This window comes from Trachurus trachurus, assembly GCF_905171665.1.
Source record: "Trachurus trachurus genome assembly, chromosome: 4".
NCBI classification, from domain to species: domain Eukaryota; kingdom Metazoa; phylum Chordata; class Actinopteri; order Carangiformes; family Carangidae; genus Trachurus; species Trachurus trachurus.
Genome location: NC_139898.1, coordinates 19,560,516 through 19,574,762, shown reverse-complemented (window position 1 = coordinate 19,574,762; position 14,247 = coordinate 19,560,516). Strand labels below are relative to the sequence as shown.

Here is a 14,247-nt window from a genome sequence, read left to right as displayed (position 1 = left end):
GATCCATTATGCAAATGCACATTTACACATAGGCAAGATTACCAGTACATGCAGAAGTTTCACACACATCTGATCTGTTGGAACAAATACATCTAGTGGATAATGCTCCAAACAACTGTGCTGACCGGTAGCCTATGTGCCTTAATCCACTCTGTAAACCAGTCGAGCCTGAAAACATATCCACGGTATCAGACAATACACACAGGTCCAGTCATGTCAGTGGTGGTATGGTCCAAGACATGACTAATACTCAACAACTACAGTGGTTGTTGCTGGTGTGTGTGTGTTTGCACTAGAAATCCTCTCTATCCATCTCTGGTTACTATTAACGCCAGACTAGAAAAGAGACCAGAGCCATACTGGTAGTCTGACTCATACAAGCCTCATCCCACTAATACACAAAGCAAAACGGCCATTTGCAGTATCGTCGGTTTAGGTCTCGTTCATGAACTTTGCTAAAAAAAAAAAAAAAAAAAAATCAAATGAACAAATGAAATGAATGAATATTGATCACTGATACCAAGTGCCTATCACTAACGTTTCTTAATGTAACTTATATACAACTAAGTTGGCCAGGTGTCCAATCCTCAAAGTTGCATTTGTCTGTTGCAATGACAATAAAGGCTATTTGATTTGATTTGATTTGAGTGTCGGTCATTTTAAGCGTTAAACATCCAGTTTTAGAACCAGATGGATGCAGTACACAGGTAAGCTCCTGAAGGACAGAATTTACTAATCTGACGTGACTCAAGAAATTTGACAAAGTTCAGATAGATTACATGTGGTGTAACCTAAAAGGGTGTTCATATAATACATGGATTATAATGCATGAGAGAGAGTAAGTCTGGACTTGCCTAGTAGGTATGTGGGCACTTTGCATTGTACTGTTTTTAATCAGTAAAGTTGAAAAGTGAAAAGAGGTTCAAGGTTGGTGGGACAGAATCAGACAACTCTTGCCTTCCCTTGTGCCAGTTCAAGCCTCCAAATATGTCATCACCACATATGTAAAGAAGGTTTTTGCCCAGGCTCATCAGGCCAGCCATACACAACTCTGACCAACTCCAATCCAACACCCAGTGTTTACAATGCGACAGTATTACTGCTTATTACATTAATAACTGTCAGGTGTCAAAGAACAATAGTAAAATAAAGTTTAAAAGCAGCTGGTCACCAGACATTCAAGTTATTCTAACTTGCAAATAATGTATCTGTTTGAAGTATTAAACTAACTGATTCCTGCTTTATCTGACACAATCCATGGAGATCCGTTAAGCACCACTGCCACCTACTGACAACTTCAAGATTTCCTCTAATAGAACTATTGAAGTGTATCTCGCTGAGCTCACAAGTTGAGTCAAATAAGTATATTTTAACAGCCAATGAGAGGCCTAAAATGCCCCTTTTTTATTAATTTCAATTTCATCTTCTACTGTAGCATGAGCTTCTGTTTTCTAAGTGTTTGTTTATCTTACTGAGATCCTCGGCCAGCTGGACTCGCCGTCCTGTGATCAGATGTGTCTTCTTCTCTGTGTCTTCCCCAAAGTCATCCAGCACCTCCTTCACATTTTTCTCCAACCGACGCACTGAGAGGACAAACGGAGGAACAAAGACACATGCAAAACACAAGAATCAATATCCAATCCAGCAACAATGCATTGGATTTTTCTTTCCGTTTGCTGATTGAATTATTTGATCAACACTTTTCAGACATTGTCTATTCTCACAATGGGTTGTTTTGAGCACACTGGTTGCAGGACCAATTTCATTATCGAATCATTATCAATGACTGGTCTGGAAAACCAGTTGGAAATCTTGCAGAAAATTATATGACAAAGTTCAGGCCAGCAGTTAAGGTTGTCCAACAGCCTAGTAATCTATATCTGGACCACTTTAAGCTTTGTCCATTGAACTCAGTGTTGACTCCATCAGAAAGAGCAACATCTTCAAGTATGGAGTAAAGATTTCAATGATAACCTGGTAGCATTACTGAATAGTTCAAAAGTACCAGTAAGAGACCAAACTGAACGATCACAACTTATAAAAACATAGTTGTCTAACAGAGGAAGGCAGAGAGTTAGATATAGTAGAACCAACTGTGATTTATTAAGTATCCATAGCTGCTTGTTTTGCATGCTAATTGTGGAAACCTCCACCTTCCATTATAAATCAGTCTATACTCCATACCCTCAGTGTTGGTGAGCTGCTGTCGGAGAGTATTGGCTGTGATGACTAGCATCCTCTGGATCCTCCAGAACAGCACCACATCATTGCACTCCAGCTGGGAAAAATAGACACGGTTTTTTACACAATAATATATAACAAAATGAAAATTTGGAATTAAATAAAAAGGATGCAGATTAAAAAAAGTCACCTCAGGGTAACTCATCCTTCTCCTTACCTCAGAGTCAACAAAGTGTCTCTGGTAGTAGTAAAAACCTCTTTTGCAGAGGTTACAGTGAGCCAGCGCCTTCTGCAAGAAGTGTCGGCGATACAGCTGATGCCACGTGTCCTTGATCTGGTTCAGGAAAAGAAGTCGGCACGCGGGGTGTTAATGGGGGACAGTTATTATATAAGCTACAACTCTGTGTATGCAAACTGGATTTCTAATATATTTATCCCCATCACGTTTTTATGATGATGTAACTTTTGTCTAGAAGCTCACCAGCACAGGATCAACCTCCACCCCTCGTCCTTCGAGGTTCTTTCTCACTGTGGTGACCTCGTCATTGGCCAGGTAGGCTGTGTGTTCATCATGCAGCTTCAGCAAACGCTCCAGCTCGTTTTTCGTTTCATTGCGGATGTGCTAAAAGGTCAAAGGAAACGAGTCAGTATTGTTGTTTACCTGTACTAATTTAGTACTGGTATTATTTCTTATATTTAAAGGTGTAAGTTGTGTTTCTTCAAGAATTTGGGGAGACTCATCCCAAACTCTGACCTGATCTGGTGTGCGATTCTTCCAGTTCATCCACCTCTGCTTCCAGTCTGGACCCACCATGTCTTTGATTACTGAGTCGGCTACAAGAAGAGAGAAAGACAGCCGCTCAAAAACGATGGAAAACATCAAATTTGCCATCCATTGCAGAAGCTGCCTACACTGAAAGTATTTCACACAACCTCTTTGGTGTGTCGCTGTACTTCACTGCCTTGCCTTGCTCTGCACCAGACAATATAACGTGAAAGACTGGCAATTTCTGACCATTGTGTCTGTGATATGTTTATGTGCCTCCTGCATCATATTGAATCACAGTGAACATTAGACTGATTCCTGAGTTTGTCCCACAAATTAAATGGTTCTGACCCAACAATGTTTGGTTTTTGACCAAGTAACCAGAAGAAGAAGAATGTGAAAAATTCAGTATATCAAAAAGAAAATGGATGATGATTTGATTAATTTAGAAATTCCTGCTTTGACAACAATGGAACATTTTGTTTCATAGTTACAGAAAGAGAGAAAGCGACGCCTCAGTAATCATGGCCAACATACTGTCTTTGAGACGTGACTGCAAGGTTTCCTCCATGAACTGGATAGCTGCATCCCACTGAGGCTTGTCTGTGATGGAGCGGTCTTCTAGGGCATTGTGCTGGATTACCCTCTGACAAATACAAGGAGAGGGCGAAGAGAAAATCAAATTATCAGCTGGGCTGTATGATGGAATGTAATTGAACAGAAAGGCATAGTAAGTCCTGTACCAGGTATGATACTTGATGGCATGAATACACCAATGTCACAAAGACCAGTTTCTTTTTAACGCATGGTACATGTTAACTAAATTGCCTTTCGGGAGGGATGGATTAAATCGACTTGTGTGTAAACTCTGTGTATCCTTGTGCTCAGGGTTGGTGGATTTACTGTGTGTTTACCAGGCTGTCCTTGGCCCTCTCGTTCCACTTGTGCCTTTTGATGCTCTCGTCCTTCACAGCCTCCTTCAGCTTGTCAAAGATGTCGTCCTGGTCTTTGCCTTTGTATTCAGCCATGAAGCGGGCAAACTCCTCCTGCAGCGTCTCCCAGGCAACCTGACGAGGAGCGGAAGGCATTGGGGAAAGAAAAGGATCAGAATACCACAATGCCATTGGCTGTTTGAATATACCTTATAATCCATACAGTCTGGGACAAAATATAAAAACGTATGACATCAAGGTGGTAAAATGTGTACTGCAGTGGAAAGATAATTGTGTTGGGTATGGACTCCAGGAAGAATAGCAATGACCTTAGCCCAAGCTAATGGAGATCCAAATAAATGAAAATGTATATGAAAGAGGTTTGATCAAACATATGATTAAACTCATTTAACATAAACTCACTACTACAGTCTGAATTGTAAAATGACAGTTTGCTTTACCTCCAGTGCTTTGTGTGGCAGCTGCTTGTCAGTCCACTGCTTCAGCTTGATGTCTACAGTGGTGTTAAAGGTACCCGAGTCCATTGTTTGGGCAGCAGGCAGGTAGATGTTCTCAATTACATGGGTGGAAACACGTTCCCAGAGCTTCTTCTGCAGGATGGCCTCCCTGGGGGGTAAAACATACAGTAACTCGTTGTACTTGAAAGAAATGTGATCAGTATTTCACTTTGTAGCTGGTTGTTGCAATTTGAAGGCGCAACAACGTTAAGGTAATACATGTTTACGTCTTTTTTAGATTTAGGTTATCATGTTTTTGTTTCAGATGTATCTAACAAGCCAGAGTGCTTGGAACAAAGTTGCTTTTTAGGTGTCTGGCTCAGTTCACTTAAGTGACCCGGTGGGGCTTGAAAACAATGAGTGAAGAGGGATCGCTCTTGGCCGCAGCTGCTTTCACTCTGTAGTCTGCGCCGCTGTGATTGCCCTTGACTGTAGATTCCAATACAGCTTCGGTATGAACCTGTTAGTAGCCAAAGGCCTCCACACTCTCACTCTATCTCTCCACAGCAGCGTGACAATGGAACAAAACCTTCCCCAAGTTCCCCTGAGACCAGAGCGGTGTTGTGCCCCTCTCATTAATCATAAACACACGCTCATATTTCATTAGGCTCCCCTTTTGTTCAGGCTAGCACCCCTCACTGTCAATAAGCACATTCTCCAATAGTGCTGGCTGGCTGCTGGCTAACAGGGCCACCCCCTGTTCCCATCCATGGGCCATTCATCAGAGTATTGATCTTGGACAACTGATGGCACGCACACTGGGGACAGCCACAGCAGCATGCATACATCTCATTTAGCAAGGTTTTCCTCATTGGGGGTGAGGTATAACTATACATTCACATGACGACGGTAAATGCGTTGAGACAAAAACCAGCAGATTGCCCTAAAAATAGCTTTCCTCACATGTCTAGTTGAGTGCTGTAGCAATTACAAATGCATGATCTAGTTCAGGTATACAATTTTACAAGGTTTAGTCCTCTACAGGTGAACTCTTGTTATGAATGATTATCTAAATCAGGGGCACTAAAAAATAAATCTCACAATACTGTGACTGTTTTTGCAAAGTTGGAGTCCATTAATTTTATTATTAGTTTTTAGAAAAGGTTTAAATATTGCACTATTTATGCTATTTTGATATAAATCATCTTTAACTTACCAATGCTGTGGGGTCACTTGACTCAAACTAATGACTTCATCCAAGATTTCATTTTTGGCCTTTTCATACAGTTCGTTCTGTGAGAAAACAAAACGAGAATCATTTGGATTAATATGACGAGCCTTTAAGGAGAACTTCTGTGTAAGAGGACATCTGTCGAAGTCTCTTACCCTGTCCAGCTCTCTAAGACGAGGGTAGTTGTTCTTCCATTCTGTCTCCAGGTTGAAGCGGGAAGCTGTGGTGAGAAGAGACATTGACGATCATTTATAATAAGAACACCAGCAGGTTTAATCTTGATCATCACATTTAAAAATCAGTGACATTGTAATTTAGTATAAGTTGTTCAACCACAAAACCTTATTTGAACTTTAACCCACCTTAATTAGTCTCACTAGTTATAAGCCATTTCCCAAGTGTTTGTCGTCATACCTGGATGACATCAAATAGTAATAACTATAATCAACAGGCAGGGCCATCTTTGTTTTAACTTGGTATGATATAAAGGCGGCTTTCAGACTGATAATGGTGCCTATTATTAAAAAAAAAATGCTTGAGGCTTCCCTCTTTTAAATCTAAGTCCCTTAGGAGGAGATGGGATGGGGCCAATCACATGTGCTTTATCAAAAGTCAGAGTTTCTGTTCTCACATACGCACACAGAGAAAGACACTGCGACAGAGTCACAGACATGGAAACACACGCACACCAAGTCTGCTGTCCCTTTCCACAGCTCCCTATCCACAGTGGAGATTAGGCTAATTGCTGGTTTGTGGGGGCCACGGTGGCGCCAGGCGAGGACGATTGAGGCCGGCTGTGTGTGATTTGATGGGCTACGGATCGATACGCCACACAATGGCCCTATGGGAACTGCGGTCTCACAGCCATAAATCTCCCGTACAGTTAGCAATGGGCTTGTAATTGTCTAGACTAATTGCGGTTGGAAGGCAGGACTGGAGAGGTAGAGAAGCGTGGCAGTGTAGCCTGAGTAAAGCCAACACAAGCAGGCGGGGGAGTGGGCAGAAGTAGCACCTGTTCCCTGTGCAGCATAATGAGTTGAGGCCGGAGCCAACATCACAGGTATTGAATAAAATTTTACTATGGTATCTCCCATTTTCAAAACAAACCTGGCAACATAAAAGGGATTTGGTGCAAAAAGGAAGGTTTACAACTCAACCACTCAACCTTGTGTGGGGGAAAAAAAATCTAAAAACAGTAAACCTGTTGCTGTGCTGTCGTACCTTTGAAGACATCGGCCTGCTGCTCAACAGACTCCCGAACCATCTTCCAGAAGCAGTCGGAAACGGCCAGACTGAGGTTCTTGGTGGTCACCTGGTGGGCCTTCAACATGCCATCCCTACGTGAATCAATACATTAACTGTCAGCTTTGCATTATTCAACACCATGTAAGATTTTTATGAATCAGGTGTTACTTGCCTAAGTAATCTGGAGTTCTGGAAGAAGTCCTCCTCATAGTCTTTAATGGAGTCTATGCTTTCACCGGTGCTCCCTGTGTGCAGGTAAATAGCAGAACAACGAGTGAGTAATTGACATTTAAGGTAATGTTGGATTTGATAAGGAATAATAATATTATGCAAGCTACATAATGAGTTATACAGGCCAACAAAATTTAAGAGTTAGGATATGATAATGATCTGAAGGTCCTCATTAAATAACTTGAAATTAAACAATGGATGACTCAGTTGCAGAGATTACCTTTGCCTGTTACCACAGCAAAATAGCCCAGAGCCTTCATTGGAAACAGCTTTCCTTCCACTATTTGTTGGATCTGGGGGAAAAAAAAAAAGGTTTAATAGAAAGGACTTCCCCCAATCTGCACTGCAAGGTTCCTTAACGCTGGGTCATTGAGGGACAAGCTGGTTAAAATATAGGTAGTGGGCGCCCTCTGTTGGGCAGATTCATATTTTCATCTCTCATGGTTGAGGGCTGGTATGTCATACTGTACTCTGGTTTAAAAGAATCCTCAGAAGTTGCGGTTGTTTTGTTATTACCGTAATCACCTTTTTAGCTTCTGTCTTCTGAACACATTTCATATACAGTATGGGTAAAAATTATAATCATTATTTTAAACATTATCATTTACCCACTGTAAAAGTGATTAAAAATATTGAGAGCATTTTTTTTTGTTTGTTCATTTATTGTTTTGTTTTTTTTGTTATTTCATTTGATTGGTTATAATAGTTATCACTGCGTATTGTCTTGTCCTGTGTTGCTATATATGTTTGTTTTTCACCCGTCTTACACACTTTTACACTTGTATTGTTTATCACCTGCATTGCACTATAAATAAAAAAATAAAAAATAAAAAAAATATTGAGAGCAGTATAGACTAAAGGCTCAACGCTGGGGTAAGTAGTAAATCATCTTACTCTGCTTGGGCTGGCCAAGTTCTTCTCAGCCAAATCCACCTTGGTGAGGACAAAGATAGTCCTCTTCCCGTGGGGGTCCATCTGGCTAACCAAGTCAGTTACAATGCTCCGCTCTGCATCGACACTGCCATCTGAACACAGAAAAGGTCACAAGAGATAAAGAAATGATGTACAGATGAATAAAATGGGGACAACAGGAAAGTACGTGGGTCTGAAAGTCAGACTTTAATTCTGACACTTCATCTCCCTGTTCAGTTTGACACGGGTCCGTTGATATTAGACGTGGGAATGGTGTGTTTATGGCTCACCTTGAATACAGAGGATGATAGCATTGGGGTTCTGCATGTAGGCTTTGCTGATGCTGAAGATGGTTTCCTTAGTGTCTGCTGCCATGCCAGAAGTCACCGTCTGAGGACAAAAAATTAACATGAAGACTTTTAGTATCATAAGACTGTATCACTGTATTTGCAATACCTTTGGTCTATTAAACTGATATCTGTAATTGATAACTGTGAAGAATGATATGAAGATAACAAAAGAGTAAACTAAGACAGCACCTGTGTATTACAGAGAGAGAATCTTGAACACAGTTAAATACATTAGTAGACATTCAGACATTCATCCGAACTTATACTTACACTGATGACACCTGGTAAGTCAACAAGCACCATCCTCTGGATGCCAGGGCCTTTGACACTCAGGGATATTGTCTATCATGTAAAAGAAAGAGAAACATCATTATATCCTGAAACTTTACACAAAAAATATAATGTTGCAGTTTCTTAGAGTGGAAGCACTATGTCCAACCTCAGAGCTGACTGTCTGTCCCTCCTTCACACTCTTCCTCATCCTCAGCTCAATCTCATGCCTCAGAGCAGACAGCTGCAAGACATTGGGAAAAAAGGTAGAATTGCATTAACTGAGAACAAAGTTAAATCTCGAATTCACAGTAGTTGTATGAAGTGAATGACTTTGTGACTTACATCCTCTTCCTTGGTAAGGTCAAACTCTCTGCCACTATCCTTGAACAAGGCCACATGATGGGGACCTTCACTTAGGGTTACCTAGAGCAAGAAAGTGAGCATTGTCAAAAGCTTTTTTTTTCTTAGATTCTGGTTAGGAGATGACTATTGTTAAGTAAAGCTAACTTCATGGCATGTCAACAATGACAGTGTACAAGCGTAGTAATAGTGGCACTTCAAAATAACCAGCTGCTGGTAAATGTCTGTATCAATTGTCCATATCTCTTTTCAGCTAGTATGAGTCCACTCACCTTGACAGGAGAACGTGTCATCATCTCTCCTGAGCCCCGAGGAAAGATCCTGGCCTGAGCTATCATCTCCAGCACGCTAGTTTTCCCAGCGCTCTGATCTCCGACCACAACCACCTGAAGGAGGAGAGGAGAAACTGAGTGACTGGGGTAAAGCAAAGGATAACGAGTGGCAAGGATCAGTGTCCACTCCAGCTATTAAAAAAATTCTAAGTTAGGAATCTTATAAGGATTGTAGGTAAACTCTTCAAACACACCGAGTAATCTTGTTAGACAATTTGCAACAAGTGAGGAATCAATGAAGCCCTTCTTTGAAAGCAAACCATCTCTAGTGAATGAGGACTTCAATCTGACTGCTCCTTACCCTGGGTAGGTGGTCCTGTGTGTTGTAGTTGGCATCGTAGTCAGACAAAATGTCCAGAACTTCAGAATACAGGTCAATAAGGGATTTCTACACGGGGAGACACAAAAATGAACAGTGATGACATGATAAAATACATACACTAACTGTTCAGAGCAGCATGAAGAGGACAGTACTCAAAGAGGAGAGCAGCTGAAACTACCTTGTCCTCTGAATAATTATCTATAATTGTTTAATCTCAACAAGTCGAGGTTAATGTGTTTATTGTCTGTGTTTGTGTGTGTTTACAAACCCACCTTCACTTTCCTTTGGTGAATGCCCTTATCATCTTTTTGCAGCACCACTTTCCTTAACTCTTTATTCTCCTTCTCCAGTCTCTCCAGCATGCGCTGATATTTTAGCTATGGAATAAACAGTAGTAACCATCAACAGCCAACAATGCTGATATTCATCAACAATGAGCATCAGTAACACTTCAAATGTGGGGTTTACTAATCTTTCAGCTTTACCGAGATAATTGTATTGTACTGGCCAGTTCCTGCCAATTATATTTCACCAGTATTTATTAGAAAATAAAAGCTCTTTCATGATAATAAGATTAGAGTATCACAAAATCTACTGTACCTGGGTACGGAGCAGTTCTTCTTGGAGCTGGTCTAGCTTTTCTTTGTCTGATGACTAAAAGGTTAAAGAATAAAAACAGAAAAAGAATGGCAACAAATTGAGTTATTGTTTTCTTTTCATGTTGAAAATAAGGGCTACCCGTCACTCTCACTGTGCAACTTCATAAGCATGAAATCCCACCAGCATCAGGAAGGTTCATTACGTGCACACTGTGTTACAGAGAGAACCAGAGTATAGTCATGTTAATGCATGAAGAGAAGAACAAGATCAGATTCCCGGCAGACAGTACTCGTTCTGGGTTTACTCAGCTTTGATCAACAAGCTCTATTCCACAAAACAGACACCAATCAGAGTGAGCCCTGAAAAATATCAACCAATCCCATCCCAAAAATTATGAAGGCATTACAGCTTGATTTTTTTTCCGCATTGGTCATTTGATTTTTGCATTTTGTACACTCGCAATAGTTTTGGCAGGATGATAAACAGGACAGAAAGCAGGAGACACAGCATACATGGACAGATGGGACTGGCAGCAGAAGAAAGGGAATTCAAGAAACAGACAAACACGCAAAACTACTTTAGCAAAAATAATTTCTACACCACACGACAAGGACAAGAAGTGCGTTGTAAATTACCGTCTAGCACTATATGGCAACAACGTTTTATAAGATCTGAAATTCCTTAATTAAAAAAGTTATTTGGGCTTTACTACACTTTCTGAAAACTTTAGACAATTTCTGTGTTGAAGATAACATGACTGGGTTGTCGTCCATCCGTGGTAGTTTCAAAAAGTGCAGCTCACACCATGCAGCAGGTTGCCACTACACTCCATGCAATGTTTCCGTACATTATTGTGCTCCTGATGACAATCCATCCATTTGCATGAACGTGAGGCTGCGCTACTACGTCACTTCTGGAGCCAGGCTATGAAGGTCCATGCATGCCTTTTCCACAGCCCACTGACAAAATAAATTTTAGCACAGCCTGACAGACTATGGGGGTGAAACATGGAGGCTACTGTTGGGAATCGTAAGGGCCAGACTAACGGCCTGAACTAGAAATAATATAAATTAAAATTAATTCATTTTAAAACATTTTGCACCTTGACTTCAGTGGAGGACTAGACATAAACATCTGTAAAATATAATATAATCCAATGCAGTGGCAATACAATAAATAATTTAAAGTAGAGTACGGATTGGTCTCTGTTGCACTGTGTTAGTTAGTTCTGTTTAAAGATGCTACTTTGGTCTATGTGGTGGACATTACAAATTCATTGCATGGCCACAGCATTGGAATGTATTAATTGGTTTTAATCAATTAGTTTTTAGCAGCTGTTCATGCCGTGCCCTCCATCCTGTGCATTTAAGGGAGTAACAGAAAGCAACGCTACCAAAAACTGAATCTTCTAAAATAGAGAGACTTTTATTCAATTGTTAAAACTGCCAGCTCTACTCTCCACTAATCAAGTGCAGAGCAACTTAATACCAACTGAAAGAGTTTTCACTCCCCTCTGGTACATAAACCTTCTCACCTTGCTGCAGTGATGCCTCAGTGTGTATGGCAGTACACTGGGACATAACTGTTAGGTGTGATCCAACCATGTCCAACCATACCAATCAGTGACGCTGGATGTGTTAAGAGGTGCGACAAACTTGAAACTTTCCTCCGGGGACCAGTGAAACCCTGCTGTTCAGCCTGGTGTTAAGTTACTCTTGTCAAGGCAGCTGGTATAAATAAAAAATTATGCTAGGGTGTATATTTCGTTCCTACTCTTTAGCTTTGATCTTTAGGAGCCATTTGTGGGACAAATCGAGTCTAAGTGGGGTGGGACCTTCACCTTGCGTTTCTGTTGAAGGGGGCTGGGGTTCGGAGGCGGACTGGGAGCAGGCTCTGGCGGTGGGGGACGCGCATTATTGGCTGCAGCGGCCCGCCGGACCTCCTCCTCGTGCCGCTGGATCTGCTGCTGAATAAGAATGAGCTCGCCGAGCAGACCCTGCTGGGGTACGTCATAGTGAGAAAGAGGTAGGAGCAGCAAAAAAAAAAACACAACAACCAGCAACTCGTCTGGTCGGCCACACAGGCCAATTGCTGCATCCAAGAAATAACACAAGCCTACAACAGAGGAAACGTGGTCTGTGTCTCAGTCGCTGGCATTGGTGCTGTTTGTTGGAGATTTTTACGATTCAGTTAACACTCAGGTTTAAGAGAACCGAGGTCCGTGGCCTTGGTAATTTCGCCACCATCATCAGTGTGACCGAACAAAGTTAGTCTCTCTCAAACACAATAGGGAGATGCCAAACTTTGCCAGGCTGAAGGCAGAGGAGGCAACCAGTACCACTAGCAGCACCTCGCAACAAGTGGCAACAACAGTGACTCTGCTCCCCTTTCCTCACCAGCATGCGCCACTGTAGATTCAAGCTCACCATAATTCAGACAACACTGTAACTGATTTTCATACTTAGTTTATAATAATAATAAAATAAATAATAACCAAGTTGAGTCCCTATTGTTTCAGTGTGTTTCAATACAATATTAGCCGGTTCTGAAAATAATCAATCTGATGATGTTGAAGATGAAAATAAGCAAAGCAAGCACTAGGATATCGCTCTATTTGGGGTAAGGCATACAGCAGGTAAGATTTGCTTCGGTTCAGAGGTCACCAACATGACATCATTGTGCAATTCTGCTCATTCACATATGTTATTGTATTTTAAGTGAAGCTTCAACTTGTAAAATTTTTGTTGTGTTACACGTGTTCATGTTGGGGACCATGATTGCAGACAAAAAGCAGGGCATAGGAGAGGAAAGCTATAATCTTTTTAAATGCAGCTCATCTTAGAATATCCATACTCAAAGTTTTCTGTCGTTTGTTTACAAAGCTTAATTCTGTATAAGAAAACATAAAAACACGTACTATGACATAAAAAAAACTAAACAGAGACAATGAAAGTGGTCACTTAACAGAAAAGACTAAATGTATAAACAGCAAAAAGGAAAGAGAACAAAGGAAATGAAACACATATGTATATAAAGTGTTGGCCAGGTGAGAGAGCCTTATGGGGAAAAAGGTTTAGATGAATGACAAGCAGTAAAGGCAGATGAAACAATGATAAAGATATGAATGAGTGTAATACAGTACAATATGTACATGGCACCACAATCAATAGTAAACTGCTCTGGACTGAGAAAAGCTCTCATGTGTCTTACCATAACGTTTCCTTAGGACGTCAGAAGGGCATCTTGATAATAAACTGGCAGCTAGTGTGAAACATTTCACATTCAGTAGAACACAGTGGCTCAAAATGCACACAGAATTTATAAATACAAATATAGTGAATGCATCAGTTGAGGCACTCGCTAATGCTCAAATAGTCAGGATCCGGTGCTTATGTGAGGCAACATGAAGTCTGCTTGGTGCCTCACAGGCTCTTAAAATATATGGCCTAATGCCTTGCACAAGACTCAAAACTCATTATTGAAATTTTCTGAGTGCATTTTGATTCAGTCCACTACAGTTCTTGCCACTGAAGTGAAACGTAGCCAAGCTGCAGACGACAGGAGCAGACTGGGCCCAAGCTGTGGTGGCGTAGAGAGCAGAAAGCTGAAAACTTTCAGCAGGTTTTCATAAACTTGCCTTTTTGTATTGCTTGTCGCTGGCATCTTGTGTCGCTGCAGAAGACGAATCTGTGGCTTTTAGAGGAGGATCACCTGAGGTTTCTACCAGAGGAGACAGAACACCACAAAATAAGGTTACCAAAGAAAATGTATCACTGATCACGTTGAGTACTAACTGTAAACAAGTTTAGGAATACAATTATGCCCAGATCTAAATATGCCAGACAGTGGTTTAAAGCAGGCCTATGATTAGAAAAATAAAGACCAAGGTTATCAAAGCTCAAATGTTTGAAAAATGTTGCACTGATATACACATATATTATGTGCATATACCATGTACACACAAATGTTATGTATTTTACAATAAAAACTGGTTGTGTCAGTTTTTATTGAAACAGTAGCTTCCAAAAGTGTCACCAATCACATCAGTCAGTTA

At 40.9% G+C, this 14,247-nt stretch overlaps 1 protein-coding gene across 5 annotated transcripts in view; it reads right to left on the bottom strand.

The window, feature by feature from the left end:
* opa1 (OPA1 mitochondrial dynamin like GTPase) overlaps positions 1-14,247 on the bottom strand; it is a 35,273-nt gene that overhangs the window by 16,308 nt on the left and 4,718 nt on the right. For 2 of the 5 annotated variants that reach the window (XM_083969470.1, XM_083969472.1), the window contains 24 exons: positions 13,831-13,913; positions 12,034-12,189; positions 10,194-10,247; positions 9,866-9,970; positions 9,573-9,659; positions 9,212-9,325; positions 8,922-9,002; positions 8,746-8,820; positions 8,577-8,648; positions 8,247-8,346; positions 7,939-8,069; positions 7,265-7,337; positions 6,986-7,058; positions 6,790-6,905; positions 5,724-5,788; positions 5,554-5,630; positions 4,341-4,506; positions 3,862-4,014; positions 3,485-3,593; positions 2,936-3,015; positions 2,663-2,803; positions 2,372-2,515; positions 2,185-2,278; positions 1,473-1,583 (listed from right to left, as the gene is read on the bottom strand). In XM_083969470.1, the coding sequence (XP_083825596.1) occupies positions 1,473-1,583; positions 2,185-2,278; positions 2,372-2,515; positions 2,663-2,803; positions 2,936-3,015; positions 3,485-3,593; positions 3,862-4,014; positions 4,341-4,506; positions 5,554-5,630; positions 5,724-5,788; positions 6,790-6,905; positions 6,986-7,058; positions 7,265-7,337; positions 7,939-8,069; positions 8,247-8,346; positions 8,577-8,648; positions 8,746-8,820; positions 8,922-9,002; positions 9,212-9,325; positions 9,573-9,659; positions 9,866-9,970; positions 10,194-10,247; positions 12,034-12,189; positions 13,831-13,913 (2,460 nt within the window). The remainder of the gene's footprint in view (positions 1-1,472; positions 1,584-2,184; positions 2,279-2,371; positions 2,516-2,662; positions 2,804-2,935; positions 3,016-3,484; positions 3,594-3,861; positions 4,015-4,340; positions 4,507-5,553; positions 5,631-5,723; positions 5,789-6,789; positions 6,906-6,985; positions 7,059-7,264; positions 7,338-7,938; positions 8,070-8,246; positions 8,347-8,576; positions 8,649-8,745; positions 8,821-8,921; positions 9,003-9,211; positions 9,326-9,572; positions 9,660-9,865; positions 9,971-10,193; positions 10,248-12,033; positions 12,190-13,830; positions 13,914-14,247) is intronic. The other 3 variants (XM_083969473.1, XM_083969474.1, XM_083969471.1) reach the window with 2 other exon arrangements.